This window comes from Rhododendron vialii, chromosome 10a (genome assembly GCF_030253575.1).
Source record: "Rhododendron vialii isolate Sample 1 chromosome 10a, ASM3025357v1".
Lineage (NCBI taxonomy): Eukaryota > Viridiplantae > Streptophyta > Magnoliopsida > Ericales > Ericaceae > Rhododendron > Rhododendron vialii.
In genome coordinates, this window is record NC_080566.1 from 38,799,191 (window position 1) to 38,815,805 (window position 16,615).

At 37.2% G+C, this 16,615-nt stretch overlaps 1 protein-coding gene across 4 annotated transcripts; it reads right to left on the reverse strand.

Annotated features, from left to right (window-relative positions):
* Nucleotides 1–9,653: 9,653 nt before the first annotated feature.
* LOC131302559 (uncharacterized) lies at nucleotides 9,654–16,214 on the reverse strand. 4 transcript variants are annotated; one of them, XM_058329257.1, is made up of 3 exons: nucleotides 15,656–16,214; nucleotides 12,171–12,307; nucleotides 9,654–10,027 (listed from the first exon to the last, which is right to left on the reverse strand). In XM_058329257.1, the coding sequence occupies exons 1-3, from the start codon at nucleotides 15,727–15,729 to the stop codon at nucleotides 9,927–9,929; spliced, it is 312 nt and encodes a 103-aa protein (XP_058185240.1). In that variant the 5' UTR covers nucleotides 15,730–16,214; the 3' UTR covers nucleotides 9,654–9,926. The 4 variants fall into 4 exon arrangements, 2 of the variants coding, with proteins under 2 accessions (XP_058185240.1, XP_058185239.1); XM_058329256.1 differs by having other exon boundaries at nucleotides 12,171–12,370; XR_009191806.1 differs by lacking the exon at nucleotides 9,654–10,027 and having other exon boundaries at nucleotides 10,251–12,317.
* Between the last annotated feature and the right edge of the window lie 401 nt (nucleotides 16,215–16,615).

The following is a 16,615-nucleotide window of genomic DNA, read 5'->3' on the forward strand; positions in this document are numbered from 1 at the left end:
CAAACCTTGTACCCTTTGGGGCTCGAGTCACATATGATTGTTGCGGGGGTATGATGCCAACCTCGTTGGATGTTATTCTCTCGTTGCAACTTGCGATGCCAATTTCGCTTGTCTCTTTAATATTTACATTCGACTAATAAATTACCTTTTTGCCGTTCAAAAAAAATTCCGTTCAAAAAAAAGAAAAAGAAAAGAAGTTGTTGATAGGTTCGCTTTTAGTTTGCGTTTGCTTCAGTAGTGCCTCTTGCCTTTTAACATAGAAAAGTCTGATTCTATCCAAGCGTTAGATATGAAGATCCATGGTAGTATGACTGGAGCAAATCGATTGAGGCATTATCTTTAGGTGGTGTCATCTTCCAACCATCATTAAAGATTGTTGGTGCAATCCATTTAGGCTTTAATTGTTTCTTGGAGGACTATAAAATTGGAAGTTTATCTAATGTTATTTTCTAGGCTTGTGGATAGATGCTTAGATTTCAGAGAAAATAATCCCCTCTCGTTTGGCATAAATATTATTATTTGTATGGTGGTTTTGTGATTCGTTTTCATATTCTTGTCTAGCTTCTTTTGGGTATGGGATCAAAGTCAGTTTACTAATCTCTCCTTGTGAGTGATTGCACTTCTGTTTCCACTAAGAATTTGAGGAAAAAACGTAGGCGTTTTTATCATCTCGTTCACACTAATCAACAAGTTTTGGTCTCAACAACTTTTTCATCACTCACATAATATCCATCTACAACTTATTCACTACCAGTCCATATTTGGTTGAGTATTTGTTGGTCTGTGTGTGTTTGTCAAATAGTCTGAGATTCAGCTAATGGATTCCTTGGTCTACCGTGGTTGCTGCAATAAAGCTATTCGTGTAAGGATGCTAATGGATTCCTTGGTCAACCGTGGTACTGCAATAAGGCTATTCTGGATGCAGAATATCTTATGATGTCGTCATTTTCGCTGTTGTGCAATCTGATGTGCATATGGGAAGGAGTCTTTATGCATCTCTGTTGCTGCATTGTTGATGCGGAGGTGAATCATTTGGGTGCTGCTACATACTCCTGAAGACTGTATTCTATTGTTGCTGCTAATAAAGTGCCTGGAGTTGTCTAGTATTCTTGCTTGATACTCGACACTGATTGGGATTTACTGTCTACTTACAAAGGCCATGCATGCCCCAATGATGTTGTCAATGTGCTGCTGCTATTACTTAATTGGAGCCATGCTGATGTGCTTATACTAGGGATTGGTGAATGCTACTGCTGACTGATATTTTCTATTTTCTCCATCTCCTCCTGTATTCTTCTTCGACACTCTGTCGGATGTGATTTCTTTTGTAACGTTTCCCATCTCCACTACGGGAATAAGTTCTTGATCGGCAACTTTTCCGTCCGGCAAAGCCTTTGCTGGAAAAGCTTTATTCTTTAAAAAAAAATATATAAATAGATGTCCAACCAATCAGTTTATCTTCTCATGCCACAACCAACAAATATGACTTTACGTTTGGACAAAAAAATACTCCAGCAATTTATAGTACACTACATAATACTCCAGCAAGTTATGGTACATTGTCTCATTCAGATAACAAGAATATACAACCAAGATATAAAGAAATTTCTTTGAGCCTCCTGCCATGAGGGTCACTATCGAGAAATTGCCTAACTGTCAATAGAGAGGGCATCACTTTACATGTAAGGACCCCAAATTGCATTCTCAGTTGCCAATTCAACTGCATCAATAGAAAAATAGGACATAAGCACTGGAATTATAAATTAAGAGAAATCAAGAAAAACCAGATCTTTTGGTGTTAGCTACCGTGAGCTTAAACGAGTGAACTTAGAAGAATCTTTTTCTCTAAGCGGATTTTGAATCGATAAATTAAGAGAAATCAAGAAAAACCAAATCTTTTGGTGTTGCAGTCTTGAGAGAAAAAAAAATTAGCCTCATGAATATAAACAAGTCAAAACAACATAAATCAAAACCAAATGGAAAGAACCCCAGCAAACTGCACAATGATAACTTAAACTCCAACACAAATTGAATAATTTTCTGTACCTGCCCATAGTAGCTCAATTGTTCACATGCCAGCCTCTTCACAGGTAATTTCAGTTCCCTGGATTTGTCGTAGAGTATCAAACAGTATTAATGTGTCAAATTAATGCTAAGAAACAAATACCCAAGTTCCTAGCTTAGCACTCAGTTTCTAGAATCAAGTATCACATTCAGTTTCTTAATTTTCCATTTTTTTGTGGTGTTTCTTCCAAGGTACTCCATAATTTGGTAAAAAATGGTTATTTGTAGCCTTTAAACTTCTCATCATTCAAAATGACTCGTAATCGGAAAATAAACTGAGCATGCCCACAAAACAGCCAGGCAAACCAACATAAACTAAGCATAACAATGCCCAAATAAGAAGGAGACAAGCCATATTAGACAAGTCATTTATGAAACCTTTTCCACATTAGTCAAATATTAAACAACTTATGCAACTACTGGCAGTTTCTTTCTTAGAACATCTTCAAGTCATTTATGAAACCTTTTCCACATTAGACAAGCCATACCAAGGTGGAAGGTTAAGAAAAGAGAATAAGAGACGACCTAATGTTCTCTAGGAATATTACACACACCTGTTGCTTACAGTAGTTGTCCCGACACCCATATTTTATTAGACAACGACATCCACATTAGCTAAAGTTGTCGCAGTTGCACGATACATTGCGCTCCTCCTGTTAGAATCAAAGCTTAGCGCATCCTCCACTCTTAGTCAAATATTGACTGAAACTCGTATCAAAGTTAATTTTACCCAAATTTTGTTTATCCAAATCAAGTGAGACTCCTTCCTTTGCTCAAAATTTTTCAGGACCAATTTGGGGTTTCCAGATTAACCACTCCTTCCTTTGACATCTGATTTATTCAATTGAATTAGCAAATTTTAAGTTTCTCCATATCTAGGTATACGGACCAGTTGTGAGCACTTCCTCAACCCATCCTCATTCTTAAGCAAATAAAATAATTCAATAGCAATAACCTCATCGACCTGAACCGAATTCAGCCTATCAACAAGTGTTTTCAAACAGAGGCTGCTAAGTAAAGCTCTTTGCTTCATAACAAACAAAATATGTAAATATAACCAGATAGGCAGATTGTATTCTTAAAAAAGATCACAAATCTAACCTTAGGGAGTATCTTAATATTCCTCCCTTTGCCTCTCGACGATCTCCACACTCCCGCCTCCACAAGACAGGTTTGGACCCTTTTTCTTTTGGTGTACCCTATTTCTCTTTCTGTAAACCATGAAAATTATCAAATCACATACTTCGTAGAAACATAAGAATAACCCAACCTAAAAAAAACAGAAACAGAATCTCGGAAACAAACCTGCCATTTTGCGGTGCCTAAAGCAGTCTGGAACTCCCTACAAAGTTCAACCGACGACTTCTCTCTGATATTTAGCCCTTCTCTCTTCTCTCTTTCCCATGTCTTGTACGCTGATTCCATTATATCCACCTAAGTTAGGCAGATAAACTTGAAATCTCGCACCTGTGTTACTCTGAAAATACACAAAAGGAGGGGGAACCTTGTGGAATTGAAAAAAGAGAGGCCAAAACAAAACAGGGTAAGAAACCACTTACTTGCACAATCGAAACCTAGTGTAAGAACATGAAGCAAGAAGAAATCTAGTGCTCTTATTCAAGAGCTCCGATGTCGTGGGTAAAACCGTTAGTCAACATCTACAAAAAGCTCCAGATTTAACCACAATATAACCAAAAATCCCTAAATCTATCCAATCCCTCACCACAAACCCTGATTCAACCCATATCAGGTTTTTGTTGTGCGAGGAGTTGGTTCTTGATGTATCCTTATCGAGTTCGTTAATATATCAATCTTTTTGCAGATAAAAAAAAAGGCAAAGTACGGATTACTTTCCTTTGGCAGATGACATTCTTGTGTTTTTCTAATGACCAATTTGCCTCTTTATGGTTTTGGACTAAAATGCTACTGTTCAATTCTCCTTCCAAACTAACGGAAGGTGTAAAACACACACGCCTATTTTGAGAGTGGGAATGAAAAAAAATTAAAATAAAGATGGATTTTGGTGTAAGATGTCCACACTACCTTTCTCCATTATCTTCCCCAACAACATCCTCCCAAACAACAAAACCCTCTCTGCCAGACTCCACCATGGTCCGGAATAGATCTAGAAATCACCACCCACTGTCCATCTCCTCTGCATCCCGTTGACTCCTTTGTGCTTCTTCAAACCGAATGTACAGAAAATGAAATCAATTAAAAGAGTGACCGAATGGATCAAAACTAGTGCAGAAGTCGATCCCCAAACAGTTCTTCAAATGGAAGAACCTGTTCTTGAATAGAAGGTTGGGATTCGAGATCTGGTATAAGCATTGACGCCACTACTGGACTCTCTCTCTCTCTCTCTCACGGTCCCGTTTTTTGATACGCATGGCTTGGGCAACCCAATTAGCTACCCCATTTGATTTTATAGCACACCAGGAGAAGGAGGACATCTCCAACTTCATAGCGTGAATATTTGAGAAGCTGGTCCACAATCCAATGGAGGAACATCTCCTCAAATGCAAAATAATACCAATTTTTGATTGGGAAAGCATCAATTGTACTAACCCATTTGCGATTCGATTTGTGATTCCATTTGGGTTCAGAATTCAGATAGAGGTATGATGCCCAATTTCTGATCGGTAGAAATTAATTCAAGTAATGCAAAATGGAAATAGAAATTGTATAATTTTGGTTTGGGGTTTGGATTGGGTATGCTACAAAGGGTATCCGATTGAAATTGGGTGTCGAAATTTCCATTCTCTCTCTCTCTCTCTCTCTCTCTCTCTCTCTCTCTCTCTCTCTCCTTGCAATTCTTTTTTTCTTTTTCTTTTTTTGAATAGCAAGTCTCTTTTTTTCAACTACATACTTTCAGGCTTAATTATTCATCTTAGAAGCCTAACAGATTTATGATTTCGTCCTTCCATTCCTAACTATTTATGATTACGTCCTCCTACTAGTTTTTATACCATTTTTGCCCTTTCATTGTTGTTTTATCTATTATATATATAGAGACGTGTATTTGGGGACGAAATCATAAAGCCTTTCATCCTCGTGAGAATCCCAATTCCTTCGGCAAGCAGTTTTCCAAAATCATCGCGTCCTCATCCCGAAATTCTCGTTGTTGATATCAATCAACCATATCCATCCTAAACGGAAACAATCCATTCGATTTTAGAGCTCAAAATTTGCAGAAAACCCTAGTCTGTATAAACCCAAACTAGTCGGAGAACCCAATCCTGTCCGTCGTCCATTTTTTCAAATACCGGCGGCGCCCAACGGCGAATGCATTCCCCCGTCTTTTCCGGATGGGGTTTTTACCGAAAAACTTCACGACGCCAAAAATCAATCAAGTCGTACATGGTTGAAGAAACTGGCAGAGAAGAAGGTGACGAAACCGACATGGCAAGATTTCGTAAGTCTATCCCTTAAACCCCATTCTGTTCTTCAGTTGTTTTGTTTGGATTTGCCAGTTGGAGTTCGGTTACGCTTATAAAACTGATTCGTTTATGTCCATTGTGCTAAATTTGTTGCTGTGTGTCACAATTAGGCATGAATCAGTGGGGTAATTGACTGGGTTTAGTGAGATTGAACCCAATATTCATCAATTCATGATTTCGTGTCCCTAATTAAGATTGAAGCCGATATTCATAATTTCATGATTTCGTCATGAAGTAGATATGTGATGTTTACCTAAAAATATCGATTCCTTTAGTAGATATGTCATGAAGTAGATATGATATGCGATGTTTTCTTTCTAAGTTGGATTCGAAGCTAGATTAGGAACAGTAATGTAATGTTATAATCGTCATGGTAATGTTACCATCTAACGTCATGGTAATTTAACCATTTATCCATGTTAAGGTTTGAGTATGACAGGTTTTCTTTTTAATGGTAATTTAGCCATGATCCGTGAAACAACAGACATGAAAGAAATGACTTTTTGCTGTCTGGTTGGCCAACTTGAACAATGAAGAAAACATTCATTGATGTGGTCAACTTATCATGTTATCTTCCTGAAAAAATCGATTCCGAATGCTATATTGTTTATGTCATGTTTTTTTAACTCGGTTCAAAGGTAGATTAGGAACGGTAATGTAACGTTGTAATCGTCATGGTACGTAATGTAACCATGTAACATCATGGTAATTTAACCATCTAACCATGTAACGGTTTGATTATGTCATGTTATTTCGGGTTTTGATGGTAATTTAGCCATGTTTCGTGAAACAAAAACAATGAGAAATATGACTTTTGGTAGTCCGGTTTGCCAACTTGATCAATTAAGAATGTACAGCAAATATGTGGTAAACTTATCATTTAAATTCACCAATGACATTTTGGATGCTATATATACCTTGTTGCATGAAATAAATTGGACAACCAGAATTCATTGTCAACACATGCTAGCAGGTGGTAAATTTTCCATTTTATGTATTGACCAAGACCAGTCTACTTAAAAATTAGCCAATAATAATTAATTGTTAGTATTTCATAAAATATGGTCACTTTGTCATGCACACTTTTAACATGGTCACTGCATCATGTCTAGTTGGGCAACTTAATCTATTATGCATAAATATTGTCAAAACCATTTTGTTGCAAAATAATCCACGTTGCATGACATAAGTTTGTCCACAACCAGTTTTGAGTGTAGAAATTCAATGTTTCATACATTATCCAATCTTGTGTGGTCATGAAACCTTCATGAACATTCACGAAATTTACCACGCTTTTTCTAACCATGAGTGTACCTTGTTGCGGAAAATAGGATGAAGAAGGATGAGGATGAGGATGAAGAAGGACGAGTATGAAGCAAGACGAGATCGTGGGACTTAAATACTGGGGAAAACCGTCGATATCATCCGGAAAAAATGGAACTGAACAATCAGTGGGATTTGTGGGAAGTTTGAAAGTTTGAAAATACTCATCCCTTCCTTCCCCCGGTTGTATCTTATTTTTGAACCAAGATTGAGCAGCAAATAAAGGGATTGGAATTCTCTCTCTCTCTCTCTCTCTCTCTCTCTCTCTCTCTCTCTCTCTCTCTCTCTCTCTCTCTCTCTCTCTCTCTCTCTCTCATATATGTTTAATATCTATATCTATATATAAATAAAGGGTAATAAAGGTAATTTACCCATTGCAAGGATGAAAACATAAACATGAAAAAAAAGGGAGGATGAATTCTTACGTAGTATGGAAAAAGAGGATGGATATTTAAATATTCCTTTAATTTCTAAAAATGTGAAAATTAAAACAGGAAACAATTAGGCCAACATTATTGAAAAATTAAAACATTTTTTTTTTGTCAATTTACGTTTTCTAGGCAAGAAGGAGAGGGAGAGAGAAGAGAAGAGAAGACATAGATATATAGATGTAATTTATCCTAAAACAAAGTACATGGGTATTATAGTCATTTAATATTTTCTGTTAACGGAGTTAGAGATGCATTTTACTCCAAAACCACAGGGAGGTGATTTGGTCATTAAAACTCAGGGAGGTCATCTGTCAAACGATCAAACCATAGGAAGCTAATCCGTACTTTGCCCTAAAAAAAATACTCCCTCCGTCCCAAAATGGATGACAATTTTTGAAACTTGTGTCATTTTTCATCGCTTATATCTTTCAATCTATAATATTTTTCATGAGTTTGAAAACTTTGTATAATAGAGCTAATCAAGAACTATTAAACAAGATCCATATTGCATATATTTTGAGATCTATATTGAAAGATATAAGTGATTGAAATTGGCACAGATATCAAAAATTGACATCCAATTTGGGACGGAGGGAGTAATTGTTTGTCATTGTGTTGCTACAAGCCTACAAGGGCATAATCAACTGTCATTTTGAGGCCCAATTGCCGCACACATTTTAAGGAGTAATCTCAAGTAGTTTGTATCTTAGCTCTGAACTTATTGTGTTGAATATTTCATGTTTGTTTTCTACTTATCATCACTACAAGAACAATTATATCTTCCGACAATAGATACCAACATTATTAGATCAACCACCATGCGTATGTTAACTTTCTAACTGCCAATTATACCAATGAGCACGTGAAAACGTGTGAAGCACGACACATTATATTAGTATGAACAAAACAATTCCGAATTGAGTAATTGACATAGTGAATCACAATGTATGAAGCTCACTTATCATGGCAAATGTCATCAATGAGAAGTATCCCGAATGTAAATCCATAGATCTATTAACCATAGATCTATTTGAACGAGGGTTAGGATTCTTGAACAAGCCGCAAAAGAATTCCCTAGTCTCGGCTTGCATGATTTGTCTTTGACCGGATAGGGGAGGGAATATGAGAGTTGCGTGTAAGTTAACTTGGACAACAATGAACGTTGAACCAAAACCCCCCGACGAAAACACCATATCACAAAATTGCTGCATTCAAAAGAAATGCCCACTTATCTTCACTTTAATTTCCAAATTTTACTTTTCACTTTACTTTTGTTCTTAGTTAACCGGAAAATAAGGTTAATACTCAGACTAACCCATTTGATAACGAAAACCAAATGCGGAACTTTAGTGTAGGAAGAAAAGTTTTCTTCATATTCTAGTTGAATGTACATTGCTTATGGATATGTGACAGGAAGAAAAGTTTAGGCTTTCTTAAATTTTGTTAAAGCCTCATTCGCTGTTATTCTGGTTTCTATATAAAGTGCTTCTAATAAAAAGCGGTGGTAGCGAGCCCAAGCCTGAATAAGTTGCAAGTAAAAATGCAGCAAAACCCCATATGAGACACATTTCATTTTTAACAGATCAGGATGCTTTTCCAAGTTGCTAGGCCCTAGATCTCGAATTAATGATAATCAAATGTCATAAAGTGAATTTTTGTAGGGACAGACCGCCAACAAGTGGGATATGACAGAAGCACATGCATCAATCCTTTGTCAAAAGAAACTCGTAATAGAGCTATATTGCCCTCACAAAGGTTGTGAATTGGAACTTTAATTTGCCCGACTTCTCTTTTGATATCTAACGACATACGTGGTGAAACCGTGGAAGTAATGTAAGCATCATTCTGCATAGCGCCACCAACCAATTAATTGTTTTTCCTTAAATAAGTGGTTCTCAATCGCTCCATTTCGAACTTCTCTTCGTAAGAAGCTTCAAACCAGTATTGTGGTATAAATTTGGCGGCTTAGTTATTTGGATCAAGTAGTTCTCACTTGCTCTAGTTTTTATAGTGGGTGCCAAACAGTGACATTAAAGCCCAATGGCACGAGAGGTTACAATGCTTCCAAACTAGACATTAGGGATAGGCAATGACACCAACTCATTGTTTGCGTCTTCCCTGAATTGGAGGCATATATAATCCTCAATTGAACGTTAACCAGAGACCCTTGGTTCCTGTTGTCGCTTGTTATAATATGACGTATGTACAGAATTAAAGCGAGCTGCGATGTGGATGTGATTGCATCATTTGTTTTAGTCTTTTCCAAATCCCATTAGTAGAAAATTATATCACCCGGCCTATATGTGTGTTCTACCGCTCTCCTTCAGAAAAAGAAAAAAGGTTGATGATAAAGATTATTCGTATATAACCAGATATTGATGTGCACACGGGAGGCTAGACTGTTCAATTCCAACAATCAGGGGGTCCACCCCTACCTCACACCACCTTTGACGGTTCAAGCTTAGTTCGGGCATGACACAAATTAGTACTCTAGATGGTAACAAAGGGAGCCCCATATAAGACAAATTCTCAACTACTACTAATTAGCACAACACTTGTGTAGTAAATCTACAGGGCTCATTGTTCTACACACTGTCACACCTCAAAATTTAAACATAAATTACTTGATTTTACAAGTGAGATTCTATGACAAATGAAGCATCTCGATCTACAGAGTTTGAGCTTGTAATTGACCAAGTATTGTCAAGTATGGCACACCCTTTACTCGCAACCCAACAATCTGCTTCTGCAATTTCTTACGTTCCAAACCTGAAACATGGTGCTGTTTTACTTAATTCAAGGGCACAAAAAAAACACACTCTAGCATGCCAAAAACAATCTCAATTCCATAACAGATATCTTTGAAAGCCAACAACATTCTAACCGTTTAAACATTATCGTCAATCAACATGAAAAAACATTATCGTCAATCAACATGAAAAACCAGAAGGGAAAAAAAAAAAAAACAATTCAAAAACAACCACCACAAAAAATCACCTGTTTGAGGATGGGTCGGGAAAGAAGGGCAGTTGCTGGCGGGGGAAATAGAACACAATGGCTTTCGGTAGAATTGGCAGCATGTCTAGGATGGAAGCTCATTAACAAAGGAAGAAGAGGTTTTCGATTTTTTTGGGAGAGAGAGAGGGAGGGAGGGAGGGAGAAGGAAAGACTTGAATCAGGACGCACAACTTCGGTTGCTGAGGATGACGGGGCAGAGATCATGCCACGGTTTCTTGCATAGTGACTGCACCAAAAGGAACTCCCTTGGTGCTGAACTTTGTTCCTTCCATCCTAATGGCTTGATCCCATATTAGCGCGTCGCACCCAAAACCAAAGTACAAGACTCAATTAGGAGAAGGCCAATGCTTGTTTTGCAGCCTTCGGTGGGTTTTAAATTGTTCCTAGATGCGAGTTTTAAGAATTGACTGACAACTTTCCCTAGCACCATACAGGTCCAACTTCATGTTAAAATCATGCCACTACCATTATGTTCGGTAATGGTAATGGCCTGGTAAAATGCCTAAATGAACCTGGTGTATGCCATTTCTCTTTGTAACATATGGCTGGATTTGATTGTTTATGTTATGTGTGGGTTTTCTGGTAGCATATGATGAACTTAGTTATCTCCTTTTTTCTTCTGTTTTTCACTAGATTGACGTCGATCTATTTACCTTTGACATAGAATGTGTGGTATAATTATCCTGGTTTAGATCACTAACTTTTGCATGTTGCATCAAGACTTATATGTATGACACCATAACTGTAGATATCCAACATGTGTAATTCCCTTTCACAATAAGGAAGAAGGTTCTCAATGGTTCAAGCAGTTAAACAAGGAAAATTTACTCTGATCCGAAGCATGGCCCTGTGCTGTGAGTTTACACCCCATGCTATCTTGCTTCCTTCCTTTCCCCAAATTTATGGCTCCTTTGCATATGCGCCATAGTATGTTTCTGAGGTAGAATGATGATACTCAGCACAAAGTGCTTGATGATGCTTTCCATTGATATTTGGATTATCTTTGATAAGACCAGGCAAGGCAAGGTGTCATTATGCTGTCTCCCTTTTATGTTTTAAATTCTTTGTAAGTTGCATTTGTACCATACATCTCTGTTGCTGGTTTGGTGGTTTAATAATTGGAACGTTGGAATTCAACTGAAGATAGCAGCATGCAATCGGGATTTGTGCCCTAGGTATTATAACTGGGAGAAGTCGTTGCATGCCTTATGGGTGGGGGCAGTATAGTTCATAATGGTCAGTACTTAATCCCGAATGTGTTGGTATTTCTTCTAACGGTGTGAAGTTGCCAAAGCCAAAGTTCCAACTCAATTAGGTCGTCCATTCCCGACAATGTGTTGGTATTTACATTCTTATACTATGTGAAGTTCCCAAAGTCAAAGCTCCAACTCAATTAGGTCAAAGTCTATTCCCAACAATGGATTTCAAGTTGAACGAGTGTGTTTTACAAAACAGCTCCAGCTGTGTATAAGGCCATCTATTGCCACTGTCCTTTTCTAGCATCTAAAACCACATATAGTGCAATATCCGTCGATCTTCCTACTTTGAGTGCCAAGTCCTTAAGTTCTACTGAGTATAGTTACTATCAGGTTAGATGCTTAGATCTCGATTTTTTCTTTATTGTGTACTTTCCGTTTGATTCCTTGATTATGATAGATCTGTTTGGTTATGGGGTAGATTTGGTGAATGAAGCTTGTATTGTACTTCTATGTCACTATTTTCATGTTGCATCAAGAATCAAGTTTATGCTCTGTGATTATCAATACTAAATTTGCTTCTTGGATTGAAAAATTAAAAGCAAACGTGAAAAGATGCAAGCTTTATGATTATCCATACTAAATTTGCTTCATGAAATGAAAAGGAAACTGGAAAAGATACATAGGTTAAGATTTACTTGTGTTCCAAGTTGTATTGAATAAGCAGTCTGTTCCCCTTCGTCCTTCTTTGTGCTTGAACACATTACCTGTTGCTGCGTTCTTTCTTTCCTGTTGCTTTTCTTCCATCCTCATCTTTTCACTTGTGTCGAAGAAGCTTGAGATAACTTCAATGATTTGTGGGAAGTATGTTTCGACATCATACTCAACAACCAACAACCTGTAACATTAGGAGTTATGTACTCATCTTTTGGGAAGCTTATCTTTTGGCTTGTAGAACTTTTTTTTGGCACTAAAATTATGTAAAGAACATGTTGTTTTGGAGACATATGGGAATAAAATTGTATGGTTTGATTATAAAGAGTTATGATTGATGAAATATCCTTCAAGGCATAGAAAACTTGTTTGTTTTGTGAAAAAAATATATTGAAAAAAGATAAATTGCTTTAAGATTTTAAAGAAATAAAAGTCTTTAATTTGGACAACCCTTCCAATGTTTGACGAATACTTGACTTTTCAACGCAATATTTATGACGCATGTTAAGGTTGAATTTTCCTGGGCATTGCATCGTGCTTGTTATGCGTATCATCGTCGCCCCTCAACTCCTCGTTGTAAAGCACATCTCTAACAAGGTTTGCCCAAACCCCTTCCCTTCTCTCCATATCTCGTCCATTCCCATTCAGATCCTCATGTATTGTTGTCTCGCCAATATAGTAATACTGTACGTTGGTGGTGAGTACTTCTATTTCCCTTTCCCATCTCTCTAACGATTTGATGATAACAAAAACAAAAACAAAAGCAATCCACTAACCCAAGTTCATCCTGCTCCAGTGAGTTACTGCAGTCGGTGGAACCGTGGGAGTGGAAAACTAGGGCTGTAAATTGAGGTTGTGTTCCACGAACTAAAACCCTAAATACAGGGTCAATTTATAGCCCTAGAGTTTTAGGGTTTTAGTTCGTCGAACACAATCTCAATTTACAGCCCCACTTTCACAGTTCCACCAATTGCAGTAACTCACCGGAGCAGGATGAACTCGGATTAGCGGATTGCTTTTGTTTTTGTTTCTGTTATCATCAAATCGTTAGAGAGATGGGAAAGGGAAATAGAAGTACTCACCACCGACGTACGGTATTACTATATTGGCGAGACAACAATACATGAGGATCTGAATAGGAATGGACGAGATATGGGGAGAAGGGAAGGGATTTGGGCAAGCCTTGTTAGAGATGTGCTTTACAACGAGGAGTTGAGGGGTGACGATGATACGCATAACAACCACGATGTAATGCCTAGAAAAATTCAACCTTAACACACGTCATAAATGCATAAATATTGCGTTGAAAAGTCAAGTCTTCGTCAAACATTGGCAGGGTTGACCAAATTAAAGACTTTTCATTCTTTAAAATCTTAAAGCAATTTATCTTTTTTCAATATATTTTTTCACAAAACAAATAAGTTTTCTATGCCTTAAAAAATATTTCATCAATCATAACTCTTCATAATCAAACCATACAATTTTATTCCCATACGTCTACAAAACAACATGTTCTTTACATAATCTTTAGTGCCAAAAAGAAGTTCTACAAGCCATAAGATAAGCTTCCCAAAAGATGAGTACATAATTCCTAATTTTACAATTCTAAAATAATAACATAAGTTTTCGGTTCCACAATCAAACCACAAAAGACATTGTATCAAGTACGACCTTATGGCCTTGCACGTTTCATGACATATGCTAACAAAATAACAAGGCAAAAGAGACTCCATGTAGCTACACTTCACTAAGTACTCGGCACTTCATTTGAAATGGTTTAAACAACATGAGCCGGAGCCCGTAGGAAACAAGACTAAACCAAATAATATATTCAAGTTTAACATAAATGCCGTAAAATAATCATAAATTAAAAATCCACATATAATTCTCAAATGTCCATAAATTACCATATTAATGACCTCATACGTTCCCCAACTAATCAACCTAGCCCAACATTCCTACATTCAACTCATTCATAACCATACGCTAACTCTAATATCTAACTGAGGGTAGCCGGGCATAAGTACCACCCCATGAATCGGGGTAATCGGGTGCAAGCACCACCCTCACAAACCAAGGGTAGACGTGTCACGACCCGCCTTTTATTAGAAATAAATTCCAAAATACGCTATTTTTTATATACATCCAAGCCCTATTCTTCCAATATCCAAATTTACATTACCAAATTAATATATCTCAGAATTCAAGTTCTTACAACCCAAAATAAAAGTTTGCAAGTCTTACGAGTCAAAAATATACAAGTATTCCATTACGCTCTTAAAAAAAAGACCCATGATTCTTAAGCCTCGAATCCACCTCCAAACCTGAAAAATTTGGGTTAACAACAACATGAGCCACAGCTCGTGCAGGAAATACGCTAAATGAAAAGATATGAACATGCAAAGCTTGATATACAAAATATACTTTTTTTATATACAAGTATTGAAAAGTTTTCCATGCTTCCTTTCGTCTGATGTTCTAAATGAAGTTATTAAATCTTCCAATACAATGTCAAGTACGAAGAAGCGAAAATAATCCAGGCATAATGTTAACTGTTTCTATTCCTTTTTTTTTCCTTAATAATCTAAAGAATGCTATTAGGCCAACAAATCAAATCTAATCCCGAATAGAGCAAATAACCCATAAATTTCAATACGGAATATAACAAAGTCCAAAATATAATAGCCAACCAACTCGAATATCAATTCACTCAACACCGAATCATAAAATTAAATCCTATGAGTTGCTCACCGATACAACCAATCGACAACCGTGCTAGACATCTCTAGCACATGCACTTTATGGGCAACTAACCCGAAGGACGAAGCAACCTACCCCGCGCGGGCTTACGGACATTCACCAACGGCGTCACAATTGACCCAAGTTCCCCGGTGACCCAACTTAAAATCACAAAACTATCATATCCCAAAATATCTCAATACTTGGCCTAAAGCCCAAATCGGATAAAATCAACCAAATTTCCTTGAATAACTCGCCCAAATGCTTCAAAATAAGTCAATATAGAATAGGTTCAATGTAGTGTCCACAAAATATACTAACTAACAAGTACCCAAACCATATATCAAGTACCTTCCACATACTTACTAAATTGACAAGAAAATTAGACTTGGTATATAAATATGCCATCTACGCTACTTGCTTTTTTTTTTTAAACACAGTGCATGGTAATGACTAGCCCATGCTTAAGAGTAAAAAAAAGTCATAATTTCTCTAGCAAAGAGAACCCTATACATGTGAATATCAATACAGTAAAAAAGAAAATAGCATGACTCAAACATAATTATGAATATTATTACCAGATCTCTAACGAAACTCATGTGTAGCAAACATATCCAAACAAATAAGCTAGGGCTTACTCTATCATTTGATTAACTCTAACCAAAACTCAAATTAAGTGCACACCAAGGCATATACACACCCATATCTAATCACTTAGCATAAATCCTACCTCAAGGAGTGAAATCCCCAAAATGCAAGAATCTCGAACTTTGACCGATTGAGATTTTGTTTGGATAGAGGCATAGCCCTTTGTCCGTAGATCACGTTTTCTTCTTGCCTTTTTGCGAGATTTGCGAGTCTTGGCCTCCGATTTTGGGATTGAAGTCTAGGGTTTGAGAGAGAGAATACAGAGAAAGGAGACGCAGGAAAAGAAAAAACGAAGAAGAAATGAGGAATTGGCTCTCTGATCCCATTTTAGAGATTTATGTGTAGTTATTACACTACACCCCCTCAACTACCATAGGCACTTCCTCAAGTCCTAGAATTTAATATGTAGCTACACTAATACCCCATGAGTTTTAAAAATAAGTCTTAACTAATTTTAAAAGCTATCCGACATGGGTTCCCACTTCCCAACACTCTCGCCCTATGGCCCACGGGCTCGGGCTCGCACGACCAAACATACATCTACATATATAAAATAAAATTCATTGCACACAAAATTATCAAATTATAATTCCACGTAACCACATCATCAATAAATAAAAATTAAAATTAGGGACGAGTCTCTACAAAACAGGTACAGGTACCACCCCATGAACCGGGGTAATCGGATACAAGCAACACCCTTACACCGGGGTAATCAGGTACGGTGTACCACCCCAATAATTGTTGATCTTTCACCGAGGAGCTCGCCAAGCCCGACTTGCTTTTCTTTGGTGCACCACCTAGATCTAGACCAACATAATCCAAGCACAATCCGAGCACAATCATCTCAACCTATCCCACCGAATAGAATAATTCACATCCAAACATCGTCCACAAAAGTCCTAACCAAGTATCCAAGCCCCAAGCGTTCAATAAATTTTAACCACACATAAACTCTTCCAAATTGACACATGTAACTTTCCCAAGTCGTAAGAAAATAAAATCTAAAAGTGCAAGTGTCATCGTATTTGCATCTTAAACC

Excerpts from the sequence above, each read along its gene's own strand:
- LOC131302559 (XM_058329256.1), bottom strand. The coding sequence starts at position 15,729 with ATGCCTCTATCCAAACAAAATCTCAATCGGTCAAAGTTCGAGATTCTT. Across the intron at positions 12,371-15,655 it reads TGGGGATTTCACTCCTTGAG|GTTGTTGGTTGTTGAGTATG; the intron begins GTAGGATTTATG and ends CTAATGTTACAG. Across the intron at positions 10,028-12,170 it reads CAATACAACTTGGAACACAA|GTTTGGAACGTAAGAAATTG; the intron begins GTAAATCTTAAC and ends ACCATGTTTCAG.